Below are 21,249 nucleotides of genomic sequence, written 5' to 3' on the forward strand. Positions count from 1 at the left end.
CAATGTTGATTCTTCCAATCCATGAGTATGGAATGTTTTTCCATTTCTTTGTGTCTTCTTCAATTTCTTTCAAAAATGTCTTATATTTTTCAGCATATAAATCCTTCACATCGTTGGTTAAGTTTATTCCTAGGTATTTTATTCTTTTTGCTGCAATTGCAAAAGGAATTGTTTTTTGTATTTCTTTTTCTGACATTTCATTGTTAGTATATAGGAATACAATGGACTTTTGTACGTTGATTTTGTAGCCAGCAACTTTACTGTATTCATTGATTGTTTCTAATAGCTTTTTGGTAGAGTCTTTAGGGTTTTCTATATATAGCATCATGTCATCTGCAAAGAGTGATAATTTTACTTCTTCATTCCCAATTTGGATGCCTTTTATTTCTTTCTCTTGCCTGATTGCTCTGGCAAGGACTTCCAACACTATGTTGAAAAGCAAAGGTGATAGGGGACAGCCCTGTCGTGTTCCTGAATATAGAGCAAAGGGCTTCAGATTTTCACCATTAATTATGAGATTAGCTGAGGGCTTGTCATATATGCCCTTTATTATGTTAAGGTATTTTCCTTCTATACCTATTTTATTAAGTGTCTTAATCATAAATGGATGTTGTATCTTGTCAAATGCTTTTTATGCATCAATTGATATAATCATATGATCTTTGTCCTTTATTTTGTTTATTTGATGTATCACATCGATGGATTTGTGGATGTTAAACCATCCTTGTGCCCCGGGGATGAACCCACTTGGTCGTGATGAATGATCTTTTTAATGTATTGCTGTATTCGATTTGCTAGAATTTTGTTTAGAATTTTTGCATCTGTATTCATCATAGATATTGGTCTGTAGTTTTCTTTTTTTGTGTTGTCCCTACCAGGTTTTGGTATCAGGGTAATGTTGGCCTCATAAAATGAGTTAGGGAGTACTGTCTCTTCTTCAATTTTTTGGAAGAGTTTGAGCAGGATTGGTATTAGATCCTCTTTGAAGGTTTGGTAGAATTCACTAGAGAAGCCATCTGGTCCCGGACTTTTGCTTTTGGGAAGGTTTTGGATGACTGATTCAATTTCGTTACTGGTGATCAGTCTGTTTAGATTTTCCAGTTCTTCATGGTTCAGCCTCAGAAGGCTATATGTTTCTAAGAACTTGTCCATTTCTTCTAGGTTATTGAATTTGGTGGCATATAGTCCTTCATAGTGTTCTTGGATGATCCTTTATATTTCTGTGGTGTCCGTGATAACTTCCCCTTTTTCATTTCTGATTTTGTTAATTAGTGTCTTCTCTCTTTTTATCTTACTGAGTCTAGCCAAGGTTTGTCAATTTTGTTAATCTTTTCAAAGAACCAGCTCTTTGTCACATCAAGTTTTTCTATTATGTTTTTGTTCTCTATTTCATTTAGTTCTGCTCTGATTTTTGTTATTTCCTTTTTTCTGCTGACCTTGGGTTTCACTTGTTCTTCTTTTTCTAGTTCTTTAAGGTTTTAACATGAGGTTATTTATTTGGGATTTTGCTTGTTTCTTGAGATAGGCCTGTAATGATATAAATTTCCCTCTTAAAACCGCTTTCGCTGCATCCCAAAAATTTTGGTAGGATGTCTTTTCATTGTCATTTGTTTCTATGTATCTTTTGATCTCTCCTCTAATTTCTTCTTTGACCCAGTCGTTCTTTAAAAGTATGTTGTGTGATCTCCATGTATTTGTGTTTTTTCCTGTTTTCTTTTTGCAGTTGATATCCAATTTCAAAGCCTTGTGATCAGAGAATATGCTTGGTATGATTTCAATCTTCTTAAATTTGCTGAGGGTGATTTTATGTCCCAATATATTGTCTATCCTTGAGAATGTTCCATGTACACTAGAAAAGAATGTATAGTCTGATGTTTTAGGATGAAGTGCTCTATATATGTCAAGTATGTCCATTTCATCTAATGTGTCATTTAGCGCTGCTATTTCGTTATTTATTTTCTGTTTGGATGACCTATCCATAGCTGTCAATGATGTATTGAAGTCCCCTAGTATAATTTGTTTCGGTAAATTTCTCCCTTTAGTTCTGTTAGTAGTTGTTTGGTATATTTCGGTGCTCCCTGATTAGGGGGCATAAATATGGATGACTGTTATGTCTCCTTGTTGTATAGTCCCCTTTACCTTTATGAAATGTCCATCTTTGTCTCTTGTTATCTTTTTCACCCTGAAGTCTGTTTCATCTGATATCATTATGGCTACACCTGATTTTCTCTGGGTACCATTTGCTTGGAGTTTCAATTTCCACCCTTTCACTTTGAGTCTGTGCTTGTCCTTGTAGCTGAGATGTGTCTCTTGGAGACAGCATATGGTTGGGTTTAGTTTTTTGATCCCGTCTGCTACTCTGTCCCTTTTTATTGGTGAGTTCAGTCCATTTACATTTATGGTGATTATTGACATGTGAGGATTTCCTGTCATTCTATCTTTAGTTTTCTGGTAAGGCTGTGTCTCCATTGTTTCTTTGCCTTTTTGTTGTTGTCTATTATTTCTCTGTGGTGGTATTCTATGATGTTTCCCTCTGTTTCTTCTTTTATTACAGTATATATTTCTATTCTGCATTTTTCTTGAGTAGTTACCCTTAAGTTTATGTAAAAGAAAGTTTGATATTTAGAGTATTCCATTTTCTTTTAGCACGCTTACTTTCTCCATTCCCATATTCCGGTTCAGGCCTTTACTCTCCCCTTTTTTATGTTTTGGTTGCCACAAATTGTCCCTGTTGATGGTGGTCGAATAACCTCCTTTAGTATTTCTTGTAGTGCAGGTCGTGTATTAGAAAATTTCCTCAGCTTCTGTATGTCTGGAAATGTCTTTATTCCTCCTTCATATCTAAAGGATATCTTTGCTGGATATATTAATCTTGGCTCATAACTTCTTTCTATCAATATTTTGAATATTTGGTTCCACTCCCTCCTGGCTTTTAGAGTTTCTGCTGAAAAGTCTGATGATAATCTAATGGGCTTTCCTTTGTAGGTTACCGTCTTCTTTTTCCTGGCTGCCTTGAGGATTCTTTCTTTGTCATTGATTTTAGACAGCTTCAATACAATGTGCCTTGGAGAAGGCCTGTTGGGATTGAGGTAATTAGGTGTTCTATTTGCTTCTTGGATTCGAGGATCCAGTTCTTCCACAAGTTTGGGAAGTTCTCATCAACAATTTGTTTGAATATGTTCTCTGTTCCCTTCTCTCTTCTTCTCCTACTGGTATGCCCATTATTCTTATATTGCTCTTTCTGATGGAGTCAGAAAGTTCTTGTAGAGTTCTTTCATTTCTTTTAAGTCTCAAGTCTCTTTCTTCTTCCATCCGTGTCATTTCCAGGTTTCTATCTTCGATATCACTGATTCTTTCCTCCATCTGGTCAACTCTACTACCTAAGCTGGTTATTTCATTCTTAATTTCTTCTATTGAGTTCTTAACCTCCAGAAATTCTATTTGGTTCTTTTTTAAAATTTCAATCTCTTTTGTAAAATGCTCATGTTGTTCTTTGACTGTGTTTCTGAGTTCATTAAACTGCCTTTCTGTGTTTTCTTGCATCTGTTGAGTTTTTTGAGAACTGCAGTCTTGAATTCTCTGTCATTTAAGTCACATATTTTCATATCTTTAAGTTCCTTTTCTGGAGACTTTTCACTTCTTTCTGAGCTGTCTTGTTGCCTTGGTTATTCATGGCAATTACTGATTTATTATTTCTCTTCCTAGACATATACCAGAGTGGCTTCTGCAACAGGTTGATATGAAGATGTCTTTCTTTTGTTTTCCAGTACTTGTTGGTAGAATGTTTTATTTTCTCTCCTACTGCAGCCTTTTTGTCTCTCTCACATGGTAGTGCTATATTTTCTCTGCACTATTCAAGCTTCTCATACAATGGAGGATTCCCTGGGAGACGGGCTTCTCCTTTGTTAATAGTTCTCCTGGGTCACAGGGCGCAGTGTCCGTGTGGGTATGCGGAGAGATTTTGAAGTTCCAAAGTTCTTCTGGCACCAGATTAAGAGCCCATATATTTCAGCAGTTCTGTTTACTCCTGCAGGGATCCACCCAGTAAGGTGGGACCAGGGGTGGGGTGGATTGTGAGAGGTGGCCCAGAACAAAGGCAGCGACCACCACCAGCGCCAGTCCTGCTTCCACAGCTCCCTCCCCTTTGCCGGAACTAGTTGGGCTGCAAATCTGTGTCTGCAGACCACAGTTCTCAGAACAGCAAATATTCTGTTCTTTTGATGTGACACTGCTACTGTTCTGCTTCTAGGACCGGGCACATGGGGGCGGGGCGAGCTCTGGGAGGGCAGGGAGGGGGCGGCTAGTCTCAGTGCCTAAGGCTTCCGTTCTCTGCTCAGCAGTGAGGGCTTAAAGCACGTTTTCATCCTTCTTCCCTCAGTCTTTGCTGCGAGATCTCTGCCGTGAGCGTTGGGTTCAGCCGTGTTATATGCTGCCCCCTCAGCCCTGTGGGCCATAAGCGGAGCCCTAGCAGTCCTAGTTCTTCCCTCTCCCGCAGCTGCGGTAGTTCCGGGATGCAGCGAGCTCGGAGCACTGAGCTAGGTCTGCTTCCTGGGCCCGTGTGGCTCCGTCTCCATACTTCTACCTTCCCGCCTTCCCCATTCGCACAATTCACTCACCTTTAGGTGAATTCAGTAGTGGGCCTCTTCGTCTTGCCTGTGTGCTGTGCAGGGAGTTCTTTGTGGAGTTAGTGTTGTTCGAGTAGTTGTAAATTCCAGGGGAGCTTTACAGAGGCTCACTTCACACCGCCATTTTGATGACGTCTCCATCAATGGTATTCTAAACAATGCTTTTAGTTTTCAGTCCAGTACTCATCAGTCTAGTACTAATATAATATCTAATATAATACAATATAATATAATATAATATAATATAATATAATATAATATAATATAAGATAAGATAATATCTGCTTTCTTGTTGTCTTGGCAAACAGTTCTTTGGGACACAATGTTTCTTTGGGCCCAGTCCATATTTCTGTTGCCCCCCTCCCTTTTTTTTTTAACATTCCAAAGGTTTGAGGCATAAGACGCCCAAGGCAGTTCCTCTGGATGGCACTCCCGCTCCATGTTAAAGTGGCCCCGTGTATGTTACTGTTTACAGGAGAACACCATGGTGGTTTGATGCACTTACATACTGCAACACGGTTCCCACCGCAGCGTGAGCTCACACCTCCATCACATCCTGTAATTGTCATTTCGTTTTTTGTAGTGGAGACATTTAATAAGATCTTGTCCCTCAGCAACTTTGAAGTAACATCACAATTTTGTCGACTGCAGTCACCATGCTGTGTGTTAGAACTCCAGGACGTGGGAGGCACACACAGGGTTTCTTCCTACTTTGCTGCAGGCAGTTATTTCTCAATCAGAACACCAAAGAAAGCACTAAATATAAAATAGAAATATAGGTCAATTCACTATAATGAGATTTGGAAATTCTGTTCTTCAAAATTGGCCAATAAGAGAGTGAAACTTCCCATCCCCAAATATTTAATCCTGTTCCCCCTCATCTACCACCCACTCCCCCGCACAATGTGAGTATAGATGATGTATTACAGACTCGTACACTTGAAACCTATGTAACTTTACTAACCATTGTCACCCCAATAAACTGTAATTAATAAAAAAAGAGTGAAACCTCAGTTAGAGTGGTATTCACAGTGAGTGTATCTGGCAAACAACTCACACATATAACAAAAAAAACAGAAATCTTCCTACTGTTCAGTTAAAAACAGTCAACCCATTTTTTAATGGGGAAGCAAGAAAAAAACTCAAATAGACGTTTTGCAAAAATAAAAAAAATATCCAAATAACCCAAACCATATGAAAACGTCCCCAATTGCATTAGTCATCAGAGAAATGCAAACTAAAACCACAGGATACCACTACCCACACCAGTGTAGCTGAAATAAGAAGGTGACAGCTTGATGAATTGGTAAGGATGTGGCATAGTCAGGACACTGAAGTGCACTGGATATAAATTGATACAGTCACTTTGAACAATGTTTGGCAGTATCTACCAAAACTGAATACGTGCACAGCACGAAACACAGCAGTTACACTCCTAGGTTTATTCCAGCAGAAATGCTCATATCCACTCATCAGGAGGTATGCAATAAGACATCCAAAGCAGCGCTATGCCTCAGACCCTAAACTAGAAGCTAAAGAAGGCCCAATAACACTAGAACGAAAGTGTACTTTGTGGATATTCACACACCAGAATACTCGAAAACAACAAGGATCGATGGCCGACACCTCCACATGCATCACTGTGGATAAATCTCACAAACCTTTGGTTGAACAAAAGATACCACACAGAAAGACAATAGAGTGTATTCACATCTATGTAAAGAACACAAACAAGCAAATTTAAGCCATGCTGTTAGAATTCAGGGTAGTCATTGCCCTTGGAGAGAAATTGCTGCAAAGCAAATAAAGGGGGAGCTAGAAATGTTCCGTTTAGGAATCAGGGTGGTGGTGACATGGCTGTGCCCAGGTAGTGAGGCTTCATCCAGTTGTGCCTCTGACACGGGCATCTTCTGTCTGTTATATTTCAACAAACACACACACACACACACACACACCCTGAGACACACCATAGTGAAACTGCTGAAACACAAAGACAAAATCTTAAGAGTACTGAAAGAAAAAGAACACATTTTCAAATGAGGAATCATAAGATTTACATTTTACTCACAACGAAAATGATTAACGCCAGCAACCAGGTGAGGCTATATTTAAAGAGCAGAAGGAAAGTATCAGCCAAGAACTCTACAACAAGAGAAAGCACCCTTCAACAATGGGGGTGAAATAAAGACATTTCAGGCAACAAAAAGCTGTATTCACCACCAACAGACGGGTGCCAAAAGCATAAAATTTCCGGAAAAATGAAAATAATACCTATGGAAACAAAGAATGCAGGAAAGGAGGAAATCAGTGGAAAGGGCAAATATCTGACAAAGACAGAAATTCCAAACGATTATTTCATCATTAATGAATTAATAAAACATTGGCACATGCTCACTCTATATTTGACAAGATTTAACAAATCATTTTATTTTGTCATAAAGTTAAAAACGTCAATGGACATACATACATGCATACAGATACTGTACACATGTGGTAACACTGTATCTACACACAGGCAATGGAAATTGAGCACGAGATTTCAGATGCTGTTTACTCGAGGTGAGGAAGGAATGGGGCAGGATGGGGTACACCAAGACACAGATAGGACTTCATCAGTTTTCTAGTTCTCCTGAAGGACGTTGATTTCACAGGGGTTTTCTCTACATGCTCCGTTTAATGTTCTCTAAATTGGCCTTTGGACATTGACCGGCAGCATGGTGGTAAATGTACAACAGTCAGCTCTCTGAAAAAATATCTGATTCGTAGCATTTGACAATTTCTGTAGTGTAAATACTCACATCACGGCTGATTTCCAGCTACAAACGGGCACTATTGAACGTGGCTTTGGGAGCCGGTTTGAGCTGGCTGGCTCCAGCACACCACAGAGTGTAGCATTAAGTCAAGGAAAAATTGTGTTAATCCAAGGGCCAGAGCTATAGGGCTGTCCTTAAGGAAAATAAAGGTTAGGAATCGGGAACAGGGAGGAAAGTGGGGGGAAGGGAGGGAGAGAGGCAGGGAGGGGGGGAGAGAGAGAGAGAAAAAGAGAGAGAGAGAGAGAGAGAGAGAGAGAGAGAGAGAGAGAGAGAGAGAGATGCTAGATATAGAAGATAGATAGATGATAGATAGACAAGTGATACTTAGATGATACATAGATATTGATATATAAACACAATATAGATAAATGAGAGATAGATGAGAGACAATAATGATGTTTAATAGATAGATGCAGATAAATGATAAACACATATAGATACATGAGAGAAAGCTACATAGATAGATGACGAGAGAGAGAGGGGTGAGGGGACGAAGAGGGAGGAGAGGGAAAGGGAAATCTTATTTGGCCAATGAATAAGAGGATTTTTTATAAAATCCTCAAGGAATAGTTTCTATATGTATCATCCTTTTCTATTAAATGGAATTCTAAGGTACATTCAATAATTCATTGACCTCCATAAAGAAGATTAATATCTTTTTTTTTTTTTTAAGGAAAAAAAATTTTTTTTTAAAGATTTTATTGGGGAAGGAGAACAGGACTTTATTGGGGAACAGTGTGTAGTTCCAGGACTTTTTTCAAGTCAAGTTGTTGTCCTTTCAGTCTTAGTTGTGGAGGGCGCAGCTCAGCTCCAGGTCCAGTTGCCGTTGCTAGTTGTAGGGGGCGCTGCCCACCATCCCTTGCGGGACTTGAGGTATTAAACCCGTAACCTTGTGGTTGAGAACCCACTGCCCCATGTGGGAATCGAACCGGCAGCCTTTGGAGTTAGTAGCATGAAGCTCCAACCATCTGAGCCACCAGCCGGCCCAAGATTAATATCTTTGTAAGTGACACTGAGTCAAAATTCTAGTGGGAATAATCATTTGAATTTGTGTGTTTCAAATGTTTCCTTTCAGTTTACAAGAATAAAATATTTACATATTTAGTTGGTAGAGGAATATTATGTATTATAATAATAAGACCTTGTAGTTAAGGAAAGTAAAAAATATTTGAGCTTCGATGTGAGTTTGGTAAAACCACAATGTGACCATTTGGGATATGAGGCTTGGGGCACAAATGCATTCGTGCTGGGCACTGATTAGGTGATGAGTTTGCCTAACTCGGCCTTGCGTCTCCTGTAGAAAAATTTCAGAAAGCTGTGCTCCCTACTCTGCTCCAATCTGGGAAGATCAGAGACCTATACAGACGGGGAGGAAAACTGCTCGCTTTTATGTATGGTTGTTATTTAAACTGTGACGTGCTAGCACGCCACATCCTGTGAGCTTTCTAGTTTGGATTGGCTCCTTCTTTGGGTGCAGCCGAAGCCTTTTGCGTCTCCCACATTCGTTGCCTATGTGGTTGTCTCAGTGAGTCCAGAAAGGGATGAGAGGAGAGGGGTATAGAGGAAAATCCTGTCCTATAGGCGTGGCCTTCCACAACCCAGAGCTGAGGGTGGGAGGCTGTGGAAAGCCAAGTTCATCCACTGTCCAAACCCAGGCCAGGCTGCCAAGGGTTACAGCCAAGACGACAGGATCCAGATGAAGGGGCATCACCAGTCATGAAGGCTTCCTTCCAGGGTTCCATCAAGGCCAGAGGATCCAGATGCAAGTAGGTGAGTCCACCCCTGCCCTAGGTGCTTTCTGGGCTGAACACCAAGGTTCTTCTAGCAGGAGGAGTGGAGCACAGAGGCGTGGGCTAACACAGACGCTTAGGGAGGGCTTTGCAGTTGAACTGGAAACACCCAAAGCAGAGATCCATGGATATTCTAGGCCCAGTCAGATTCTGTCCTGTAGACCCCACTGCAGACACTCCCGTTTGGCTGAGCCAAGCTGGGGATGCTCAGAAACAGGGGTCTTTGAGACCTGATCAGTTACGCCATGTAATGAGGACAAGACCCAGGGCTGTAACATGCAGATGGGTCCAGGGTCCAGCTCAAGAACCCAGTCTACCCACGAGAGTCGACGGCAGGCCCATCACATCCCAGAGGGAGGACTGGTCAACATGGAGTGACCATGCCAGTGTATCTCTGGAATATTTCAACTATTCTGATGCTAACTCATCTTTTTTTTAAAATTGAGATATGATTGACATAGAACATTGTGTAAGTTTAAGGTGTACAAGGTATAGATTTGATGCATTTATATTGCAATGTGATTGTCATTGTAGTTCTGTGATGCACAAACGCCATCACCAGCCTGGTCCGGCCTTTCATCCCAGCACCCAGCTGGGTGCCCCATTGGCCCCAACCCCAGGGCCAGGTCCCAAGGTCTCTCCCCAGACTGATCAATGCCGTTAGGATTCTCATATGCTGATGGGCCACCTATTCCTCTGGTTCTAATGCCACTGGGAGAAGGTGGGGATAGAGCCCGTGTTAGTAGGACATTTTCAGTGCACTCTGTGCCTTGCTGGGAATTTAACACGTATCATAACATTAAATGCTTGGAGGGAGAGTTCAGACTTCCATTTTAAATATGAGGACATGTCGGCATAAAGGAGCGTCGCCATGCCCAAGAACAGATGGTTAGTTTACGGGGTTGGGACTGATGGTAAAGTCACTTTGAGGCACAAATCCACACTCTTCCTTGTCTGGTAGATGACAATGAGGTCCACACCCAGGGGGTTCGTTGGAGATGAGATCGGCCTCACTTGAGCATGGAGGAGAGACATGGAAGCCAAGACCCTCCCTCTGTCTCCTTAGCAGGAGGAGTGGAAAGGATGGGAGAGTGTGCTTCCCCTTTGGGTGAGGTAGTTGATGTGGAAACTCCAAGACGGCCCCCGGCCAACACATCCTGTCCTCTTGCGTCAGCTGCAGGCTCCGTCCTTGCACCCACTGGCTCCAGGACGGCACTGGCAGGAGGGCCTGGCCATGGCCCCTCACCCCACCACCGTCCTGGGCCTCGGTGAGTCTGGAATGGAGGGGCAGCGTTCCAGGGACAGAGGGCGTGGGACTTGGGGAAGGGTCTGTGTCCTTGTTCAGTCCTCAGTCCAGTCCAGGAGACTCTGGGACCCTGGGGGAGCAAAGTGGTCCCGTTGGGGTCTGCCCCCTCAGCTCTGGCCCAGACCTAAGTCTGACCATGGAAGGTTCAGCCCTAGAAGCTGGTATCTGGGTATGGGGACTAGTTCAGACTGGAAGAAGGACTGGGGAAGGAGTACCTGTTTGGAAGAGGAGATTGGGGGTTTATCTTGAGACTTTCAGAGCAAGGAGAAAGACTGTGCTTAGATGTAATGTTGAGGACGGCGGTTTGGAAGCTATGAGGGCTCCCTTCCGGCTCCATCAAATGCCCCTTGATCGCAGCCCTGTGAGGAAACCAGGGGCTGGGCGTTTTCCTCACTAGAGCTTCTCTTCCAGTGCTCTGTCTGGGCCAGATGATTCACATGCAAAATGGTGAGTCTACATTTATAAATTTCGTTTTTCATATATATATTTTAGTTTCAGGCACAATATTATTTTCCCTAGAGTCCTCTCACGGTTTATCTTCAGATAAAATGAGACCCACAGATCTCTTTGTCTGCACTGTCTGTCCTCACGCGGCCTGACTCACTTATCTGCAGAAACTTTGGCTTTCTTTCACTTTCACAAACACCATTTTCTCCGCTAGACCCTGGCCTCCTCCCCAGGTGACATCTCCCTGTTGAGTGCCCGGCGCCCCCTATCGCTCAGCTTGGGTAATTCACGTTTGGCCCTGGGGTGTCAGCTCAATGTCTCTTCCCTCTGACTCCCAGAGGAGGTCAGCTCTGCCTCCACCCGCCTCGAGATTCCCACACTCACCCGCGGGCACGTATCACAGTGCGTAGCTGTGGATTTGCACAATTCTTTAATCAGCTTCTGTCTTTCAGCCCACAAAGGCAGGGACTGTGTGCGTGTTTCTCGTGTTTGTGGACCCAATGGCACATGGAGGTCATCAATGACTGGGGAGATAGGAAGTGAGACATGGATGAAAGACAGAATGAATGAATGAATGAATGAATGAATGAACTTTTGTCAGCTCCTGCCTGTCTCTATCCCGGACTGTATAAGTTTGATGCCATCTTCCTGTTTCAGGGCTACAAAGCCTCTCTTCCTCCCCACCCCCTACCCCAGCCTAGAGACTCATGGGTTTTTCAAAAGCCTCAAAAATAAGGAAATGGAAATAAGGCTGAGGAGAAGGTTGACAATACAGAGGGAACAGAGGTGGGCGCTGCACAGAGGACTTGCCCTGGAGACAGGAGGCCCAGATCATTCCTACTGACTCAGACTCCTGCTTCCTTTGTCGCCCCAATGACCTGGTCGTCCTCATCTTGTGCCTTCCTCCCAGCCCTCTTTGTCTCCCTAGAAAGTGGCCGAGGGCAGGGAGATTTCACCGGGCCCCCAGGCTGCTCTGACACCTACCTCTCCACCCTAGAAAAGTCCAAGATGTGACCAAGACTCGGGGTCCTTGTGTCTTGTGGGGAAATAACTCTGCAGTGATGAGAATTCACACCCACCTAGAATGGGCAGAGGGGGTTTTGCGGGGGAGGATAATGGAAATGTTCTAAAATTGGAGTGTGATGGATGCACCACTCTGTACAGTTGCTAAACACATTGAACACACTTAAAATGGGTGAATTGTGAGGTGTGGTGATTTCCTCAGAACGCACCTGAGGTCCTGCTCTGCTTCCTCCCAGGGCTCCTGCCCGCACCCTCCATCAGAGCCCAGCCAGGCCCTGTGGTCCCCCGAGGGCGGCCTGTGACTATCCTGTGCCGGGGCCCTGCTGGGGCTGACCTATTCCGCCTGGAGCATAGATCTGCATACACGGATCAGAAAATCACGTCTCAACATGGATCACCGGGAGCGGAGGCCCGATTCCCCATCCGCGCAGTGAGTGACATCACTGCTGGGCCTTATCGCTGTGAATATAGGAAACGGTACCGCTGGTCTGAGCGCAGTGAGGCCCTGGAACTGGTGCTGACAGATGAGGAAGTCCCCGCTCTGCCCTCAGGTTTGTCCCAGGTCACTGGACACTGGCCCCAGCTGTGTCCTCTGTCCACAGGCTCTCTGCCCTCCTGGGGACCACCAGCCCTCTGGCTCCCCTGCCCATCTGCACACATGTTCCTCAGCCTTCACACCCGGCTCAGGGCCCTGGAGTCCTGGCCCCATCTGGGCACCATGATGGCCTGACACTCAGCCCAGCATCGGGGAGGGCAGGGAGCTGGCCCTGCTGGTCTGGGTGGGGAGTGGGCTTCCAGAGATCAGGTGGGGACAGACCCCCTTCAAGGGAACATGTGTCCTTTTGCTCAGGATGGTGTTAAACCCTCCTTCCCACTGAGCCTCACTCTGTGGGGGGCTCAGGCCACATGTCCAGGGGGGCCCTAACCAGGGTAGGAAGTGCTTTCGGGCCCCTTTGGGCTGATGCTTTCCTTCCCTGTCTGTGGTCAGTGCCCGAGATGGTCTGAACTCAGCGTCCAAAGGAGGCGTTCTGACCCCGCTCCAGTCCTCCCGGGGACTCAGAGGAGCTGTTTCTTGCTGAATCTGGGGGTTCAAGAGGAGCATGGTGATGGGAGGTGAGAGGGGTGACCACCCCCCAGCCCAGCATATATATATATATATATGATATAGATACACCAAGGTATGACAATTAAGTTCGTGAACTTGTTGCAACGATGTTGCTAACCTTTTTTTGATATCAGAGGGATTATTCATTATGAATTTACACCAACCGGACAAACAGTTATCCAAATGTACTATTTGGAAGTGTTGAAAAGGCCCTGTGAGAAAGTTAGACGACCTGAACTTTTCGCAATAATTCATGGCTCTTGCATCACGACAATGCACCAGCTCACACAGCACTGTCTGTGAGGGAGTTTTTGGCCAGTAAACAAATAACTGTATTGGTATTGGAACATCCTCCTGACTCACCTGATCTGCCCCCCAATGACTTCTTTCTTTACCCGAAGGTAAAGGAAATATTGAAAGGAAGACATTTTGATGACATTCAGGACATCAGGGGTAATACGATGACAGCTCTGATGGCCATTCCAGAAAAAGAGTTCCAAAATTGCTTAGAAGGGTGGACTAGGCACTGTCGTCGGTGCGTAGCTTCCCAAGGGGAGTACTTAGAAGATGCCCATAGTGATATTAGGCAATGAGACATGTAGCACTTTTTCTGGGATGATTTTGCAAACTTAATTGTCTGAATATGTGTGTGTGTGTGTGTGTGTGTGTGTGTATGTGTGTGTAGTTTTAAATTGTGGTGAATGTCATAAAGGGAAGCACAGATGATGTGTAGAGCAGAGGGGGCCTTCCCTGTCTCCTACTCCGCTCCATTTATCAGGAATCTCAGGCTGTCTTTTGGGACTGAGTGACGGCCAGATGTGTCCTGTGAGTGGACATTCAGTGTGCAGAGGGGCCAGGCTTGTTGTGGTGTGGAATTAACCCCTGGTCATTCACAAAAGGTGAAAGCATTCACAGACTCTACAAAGGAAGTTTTTATTAAAGTTAGGGCAGAGAGAGAATGCCCACGGCAGTGTCCAAAGATGACGCTGCCACAAGTTGTGAGGAGAGAAACACGGGCGGGGTGGGGTGTCGCTGGGGCAGAGTCCAGAGTCTGAGAGTGGACAGCTGCACTAACTGCAGGTTAGCTTTTTTTTACATGGGAAAGAGGGAGTTGGTCAGGCAGGTTTGAGGGCTGACATCCTTCCTGGGGTCTGTTCTGCTTGAAGATGATGTTATCTCCAGACTCAGACTCAGCTATCAAGGTCTGGGGACTTTAATGTTGTCACCAGTAAAAACTGTAAGAAGTTGTAGATTGGATTCCAGTGTCTGGTGTCCGGGTGCCTGGGGATTAAAAAATTGCTTTCTTTGGCTTAGGATGTTGTTAATTAATGAGGCATGTGTAGCCTTGAGAAAGGGAACAAACAGAGTTCTTCAGTTAATCAGTGAGGGGAGAAACAAAGAGCAAACGGATGAACATCAGGATGGATCAAACTGCAAACAAACTAAGTCTAATAGCAGGTGGCAAGACAGCAGGCTATGCAGTGAGTTAAACTGCAAACTGGCTAAGTCTCATTATGTTATAGATTTACGGAATTTCCCCTTTACGAGGCTGAGTGGGAGGACCCCAGGCAGCCCTCACATACCTCAACCCTTCTCCTGCCCCTGTTCACAGGAGTCACCACAGGCGGCAGCTCCGCGCCCCTCACACACACAGCGCCCCTCCCCCCCCCCCCCCCCCCCCCCCGCTGGTGAGAAGAGACCTCGGCCTGGAGAGGTTTGGGGGTGGTGGGGGATGCCTCTGTGCTGGGGTTCAGGCTCCGGGGCCCAGCCCTCTGCCCTAGGCTAGGATTAGGGACTGTGAAGGGCCACAGCAGGGGGCTGCCACCCGCAGGACACTGGGTGTCACTAACATTCATTTGGACCAAGACAACAGCACTAACATGTTTGACTAACTCTGTGTCAGGCTCTGTGAAAGCTGTTATGCCAACAACAGCCGATGTGGGAGGTCCTCGTCTGACCCCTAAGAGCCCCGCTTCTTTGGATGTGCAGAAACGAAGTTTAAGTTTCTTGCCCAAAGGCACAAGGCTCTGAAGGGGCTGAACAGAGCCCAGACCTCAGGGTTTGTCTGCGGCTCTGCGTCGCCCCCTTGTGGGCAGGGTCCTACCCTGCACCGACAGAGGGATAGAGGGACAGAGGGATAGAGGGACAGAGGGACTGGTAGCTCAGCTTCCAAACTCCAACATTAGGGGAGAGAAGGGCCCCCTTGATGGTTATGCTTGAACAGCGACCAAGTCACCTACACGATGAAGGACCCCCCTCGAAGGGTCCTGAATGCTGTTTAGGGGACACAGGGGGTCATTTACACAGGACACGGCACTTAAATGGGTTCCCACCAAACAGGAGCATCGGAAAAGGCTCGTATTAATATTGAGCTAATATTTTCTTGTCACCCCATCTGCACCAGACGCCCATTTGCTGTGGGCTTGATGCTCATGGTGAATGAGGAGAAATGGTCCCTGTCCTCCCAACTTTAATGGGGAGAATCATTTATAATGGGCAAAAAAATGCATATATGTATACATGTGCAAATACAAATACATAAGTTTTTAAATGACGTTTATTGGGGTGGCAATGGTTAGCAAAGTTACATGTGAAAAGATGCTCAACACCACTAATCCTCAGAGAAATGCAAATAGAAACCGAAGAGAGATAGCACCTCACCCCAGTCAGAATGGCTATCATCAACAAGACAAATAGTAACAGGTGTTGGAGAGGCTGTGGAGAAAAGGAACCCTCATACACTGTTGGTGGGAATGCAGACTGGTGCAGCCGCTATGGAAGGCAGTGTGGAGGTTCCTCAAAAAATTAAGAATAGAATTACCATATGACCCAGCAAACCCTCTCTGGGGAATTTATCTATAAATATACAATTTACAATGCAAAATTTCAGATCTATAATTTACATTATGTTAGGGTATATATTTACATTGTATAGTAACAAAATATGAGTAATGTAATTAATATAATAAAATGCATTCATATGTCATTTCAAATGAATATAAAGTACATTATTATATATTATGTTATACATTTTATTATGCATCACTAAAATTAACATATGTAAATGTTAACATAAATATTACCATATATTATATAATAAACGTGTAATTGATATATTTTCTATTATATATACTGTAAGTTCTTTTAAATTACATGTAATTTAAATTATACATATATAATTTAAATCACATAATTTTCAATATATATTTATTATAATTGCATATTAAAATATTTATATAATATATAATACAACTATATAAATACATTGTAATGTACCATACATATTGCACATATATTGCACATACATATAATTTTAAATTGTGGTGAAAATCATAAAAGGAAGCCCAGGCAGCAATGTATAGAATAGTGGCTGGGTCCTGGATTGTGGACCGAGCACAAGGTGCTGACAGAAGGGCACTCAGGGAGGTGAAGTTTCCTGCCTTTCTTAAAGCATATTGAGAATTCAGCCCCTGGACCAGTGGGAGGGGTGGGAGCTCGTTCCAAGAAAGGGACCGCGGAGGCTCCAACCCTGTGTGTGGAGGAGCCCCCAGGACCTCCGTCTGACCACCTGTGAAATACGAGGTAATGCGCACTGTGCAGAGGAGGTGAATGGTAAAGGAGGTGATGGATGTACAGTACATGTGGCAAGACCAGACCGTGGCTGGTGCTCCATGAACTCACCGGCTACCTGCAGGGGCAACACAAGGATGTCCGGTCTGACTGCCTCACTCACAGAAGGGCAGTTCCACCCTCATCAGAGGCCGTTGTGATAAACAAGAAATCCGAGCTGGGGTTCCTGCACTGGGGTTGGGAACCCAGAAGGAGGTCAGCAAAGGGAGGTGCCCACTCCCCATTCCTACTGAGTGTCGGTCTGTATGAGATGCCAAAGGGTGGAGGGCAGTGCTTCCCACATAACCTTCTGCAGAAAGGAAATGTATGTCTGTGCCATTCAGTGAGAATGTTATTACCCAGGTGTGACCACTGAGCCCTTGAAATGCAGTAGGTGCAGCTAAGGCTCTGAGACCCCTGTGGGAGGACCGGGAGACTCAGAGCCTCCTCTGTCCAGCTTGGGCCTTTGACCCGTGTCCTCCTGATTCCTCACCCCAAGAGACACTCAGACACGTTCATGTGACAGTAACAATCACGGTGAGTGATCACGGACCATGGACCTGGTGTGTGCCTCTTGGGGACGGGGGGCAAAGAGTGGGCTTTGGTGTTGGTCAGATTCCAGTTCTGTCAATGCCCTGTTGGCAGAGGATGTCAGCATTCAGGACCCCGGTTTTGTAACATGAGAATAGTGATTCCCATGTTGCAGGACTTCCGTGCTCGTGAGAGATTGTATATGTGTGTGTGTACATGACAAGCACCCAGCATACGCCTGGCATGCAGTAGGTACTCAATCAGTGCATGCAGTGTTGATTCTCTGGTTCCAACCCCCTCCTCCCCAGGCCTGCCGACACAGTACGTTTATGTTCTCACTGGGGTCTCCGTGGCCTTCCTCCTTTGTCTTCTCCTCCTGGTCTTCCTCTTACTCCACCGTCAGCATCAGAAAAAACACGGTAGGTCTCAGGGTCAGGGTGGGGTGACCTGGGCGGGCTCTTTGGGGTGTTGGGAATTCAGCCCCCCTCCTAATTCACACTTCTGACTGTCTTCAGGGCCCCTCAGCAACAAGGGTGAGGAGCAGAGGCCCCAGGAGAGGTGAGGCCCTGGGCACGACCCCCCGCCCAGTCCTCTTTCTCCAGGAGCCCCCTGTGCTCACTTGTTCTTTCCACACAGGCTCAGCCCAGCTGCTGACATCGTAGAGAGGACACCAGGTAACGGGACAGGCCTGGGAGAGGGGGAGTAGGCATTCAGTGCCATTCAAGATGTAATGGGGGGAGGAGGACATTTGGGAATATTCTGTGATGCATGTACAGATGAGGTCGGGGATGAAATCTGAACCTGTGAGGTTTCAGGCAAATTTGCCTTTCAAGTTCCACCCCAGAGAACTGACCATTGTCCTTTCCCCTCCAGATATTGCCACAGTTGATAAACTTCCTGAGAAGGACACCCCGGTAAGTCCTTGTATTAGTCACCTTCTGCTATGTAACCAAGTTCCCCAACTTTAGCAGCTTTACAAAATTATCTGTTTCTTGGACTAGAAATTTGGAAGTGGATTTGCTGGGTGGTTCTGGCTCATGGTCTCTCATGAAGTTGCTGTCATGATGACCAGGGCTGCATTCATCTGAAGGCTTGACTGGGGCCAGAAGTTCAACTGCCAAGACAGAGTACTCTTAGGGCTGTGGACAGGACGCCTCAGTTCCTCTTCCCACGAGCTTCTCCATGGCAGCTGGCCTCCGACAAAGGGTGGGATCCCAGAGAGGGAAGGACAGAAGCCACAATGTCTTTTGTGGCCTCTCCATGGAGGTGACATTCCTCACTTCTGCTGTATCTATTGGTCACACAGACCAAGTCTGATTCCACGTGGAAGGGTCTACACAATGGTGATTCATCACAGTGGTGGAATCACAGGGGCAGGGGGTGCACCTGGAGGCTGGCTGCCACCATCTTCCCTTCCCACAGTGCCCTCCTCTCACTCTCGGCCCCTCTCACCTCAGAGCCCTGCTGCAGGAGACACCCAGGAGGTGACATATGCCCAGCTGGACCACCGGGCCCTCACACTGAGGGCGGCCAGAGCTGTGTCCCCACAGGCCACGGAGCCCACGGCTGATTCCAACACATACGCAGCCCTTGCCAGACGCTGATCTCAGGCCCACGTGTATTCTGCACCTAGAGACACAGGAAGTCGCTCTTGAAAAAGTCTAAAGTAGCCACTTGGAGGGCTTCCCTATGAAACCATCCCTTCCTGGAATGTCCTCCAGTCAGTTCTCCTGGAGACAAGAGCTGGAGTCTGGAGACCTAATCAACATCTAGGAGATTCATTAACCAGGCAGCCCCTCCTAGGATCAACCAGCTCCTTGGAACCCCCATGTAGCACTTGTTTCCAGAGACCCAGCTACAGGTGCTGGTTGTTTCCAGACACCCAGCTACTGTTGTCCAGCAGTTTCCAGGCACCCAGCTGCAGTCATTTGGCTGTTTCCAGAGACACAGATACAGTCCTACAGTCACCCAGCTGATTCCAGACATGCCCTGTGAATCCCCAACTTCCCCAGAGACTGTTTTAACCATTTTCTTCTCAGCTGACTCTGAAGACCTTCCTCGAGTCCAGTTTTTGACTTTGAACCTGGGCTATACTTGTGCAACTCATAGCTGGGGCCCCATTTTCCTGAATCCTGCTTCACCTTGTTCATCAATAAATGCTTTCACAGACCCAACCACAGCAGCTCTGCATGAGGAGACGGGGTACACAGGTACTTCTTCCCCAGTCTCTGCCTTCACAGATGCTCAAAACTTAGTGAGGGAAAAAAGACAGAAAAAAAGTCATTGGTGTTTTCCGATCTGAGTGTGGGTCTCGGGGATGAGTGAGGGAGACGTCTGAGGGGATGTGTGGCTGGTGAAGGTGCAGAGTGTACACCCCACCCACCCCACATACATGCACATGGACATGGATGCATGCACTCACACACGTACACATACCTACACATATGCACACACTGGAACAGATGCACACACACACATGCACACACCCATGAATGCACGAGTGCACACAAACATGCATGCACACACTGTATAAACATACACTTGCACATGCCCATGGATGCATGCACGCACACACATGTACACACACCTACATGCATACACACACTGGTACAAATGCACATGCACATGCACACACCCATGAATGCATGCATGCACACACTGTACAAACACATACATACACATGCGCCCGTGCACACTCATGGACACATGTGTGAACTGGGCAAGGGTTTGGCAAGGCCACGACTGCACAGGAGCGGCCCTGAGGCCTTTAGCCCACTCGGAGGAACATGGCAGTTCCCACTTCCCAGCCACACCCTGGGTTCATCCCCACCAACGCCATGCATTCTCCAAACACAACAGCACCCACCCAGCTCTCGGACACTGTCCTTGATCTGACTGACCTTCACCCCTCACCTGGCCACTGCCCTCCAAGTCTGGGATTGGATGCTGTTCTTCCCAATAAGCTGGCAGTAAACTCCTCCCCTACAATGAGAGTATTAATTGCCTGTGGCTGCTGTAACAAATTACCACACACTTAGTGGCTTCAAACAACACAATTTATTGTCCTATTGGTCAGAACATCAGAAGTCTGAAATCAGTTTCACTTGCCAAAATCAAGGTGTCCGCAGGGCTGCACTCCCTCTGGAGGCTCCAGAGAGAATCCATCTCCTTATCTTTCGCAGCTTCTAGTGGTTCCTTGGTTTGTGCCCCCTTCCTCCATCCTCCAGGAGCACTGCAGCTTCTTCAAACACTCCTCTCTGACTAGGACTCCGGCTTCCATGATCACATCTCCTTCCCTCTGTCTCTGACCCTCCTGCCTCCCTCTCATAAGGACCCTGGCGATGACATTGGACCCACCTGGGTAATCCAGGGTCTCCCATCTCCATATCCTTGACTCAATCACACTTGCAAAGACCCCTTGGCCACATACGGTAACACACCAGCTGGTCCCAGGGATCAGACTTGGACACCTCTGGGGGACATTATTCCGTCTACCTGAGTGGGTGTCCGTGCTCAGCACTGTGTCCGTCCATGGGCTTCCTCTGGGCTTGAGCACTTCTCTGTGAATTCTGACTTTCTCCTGCAGGAATGTTTCCTTCTCCCATGTAAGAGGAGGCTGGGTAGGAGGCAGTGGAGAGGGGAAATACTCACCCCCAGGGGCGCTGTGTGACAGGACTGCTCACCAGCATGGTGTCCTCCCTCCTGGGCTCCAGCGAGACCACCTTTCCAGCCTCCCTGGCAGTTGGGCGTGTCCAGAGGTGAATTTTAGCCAGTGTGTGAGCAGGAGCGATGCAGCTGCTTCCAGCCCTGGCCCATAAAACCCTCCACATAAGGTCCTCACGGCTCTTCCCTTTGCTAGTGGATACTAATGTCCAGGGTGACCCTGGAAACCTCACATAGGAGGTGGCACCTGGTTCCCAGGATGACTATGCAGCAGAGCCTCTGTTCCCGTTTGGATTCGCCACGTTTCAGGTGTCTGTAAACTTGATGCTTTAACATC

The 21,249-nt window shown here is 46.1% G+C and overlaps 1 protein-coding gene across 3 annotated transcripts; it reads left to right on the forward strand.

The window, feature by feature from the left end:
• The first annotated feature begins 9,002 nt into the window (after positions 1-9,002).
• Positions 9,003-19,414, forward strand: LOC117035533 (leukocyte-associated immunoglobulin-like receptor 1). Of its 3 annotated transcripts, none has more exons than XM_033129443.1 (9): positions 9,003-9,208; positions 10,295-10,496; positions 10,946-10,981; positions 12,241-12,555; positions 17,558-17,668; positions 17,765-17,807; positions 17,886-17,923; positions 18,123-18,163; positions 18,707-19,414. In XM_033129443.1, the coding sequence occupies exons 2-9, from the start codon at positions 10,349-10,351 to the stop codon at positions 18,851-18,853; spliced, it is 879 nt and encodes a 292-aa protein (XP_032985334.1). In that variant the 5' UTR covers positions 9,003-9,208; positions 10,295-10,348; the 3' UTR covers positions 18,854-19,414. The 3 variants fall into 3 exon arrangements, with proteins under 3 accessions (XP_032985334.1, XP_032985335.1, XP_032985336.1); XM_033129444.1 differs by having other exon boundaries at positions 10,403-10,496; XM_033129445.1 differs by having other exon boundaries at positions 9,004-9,208; positions 10,892-10,981.
• Positions 19,415-21,249: the final 1,835 nt, after the last annotated feature.

The sequence above is a fragment of the Rhinolophus ferrumequinum genome, chromosome 15, assembly GCF_004115265.2.
Source record: "Rhinolophus ferrumequinum isolate MPI-CBG mRhiFer1 chromosome 15, mRhiFer1_v1.p, whole genome shotgun sequence".
NCBI classification, from domain to species: Eukaryota; Metazoa; Chordata; class Mammalia; order Chiroptera; family Rhinolophidae; genus Rhinolophus; species Rhinolophus ferrumequinum.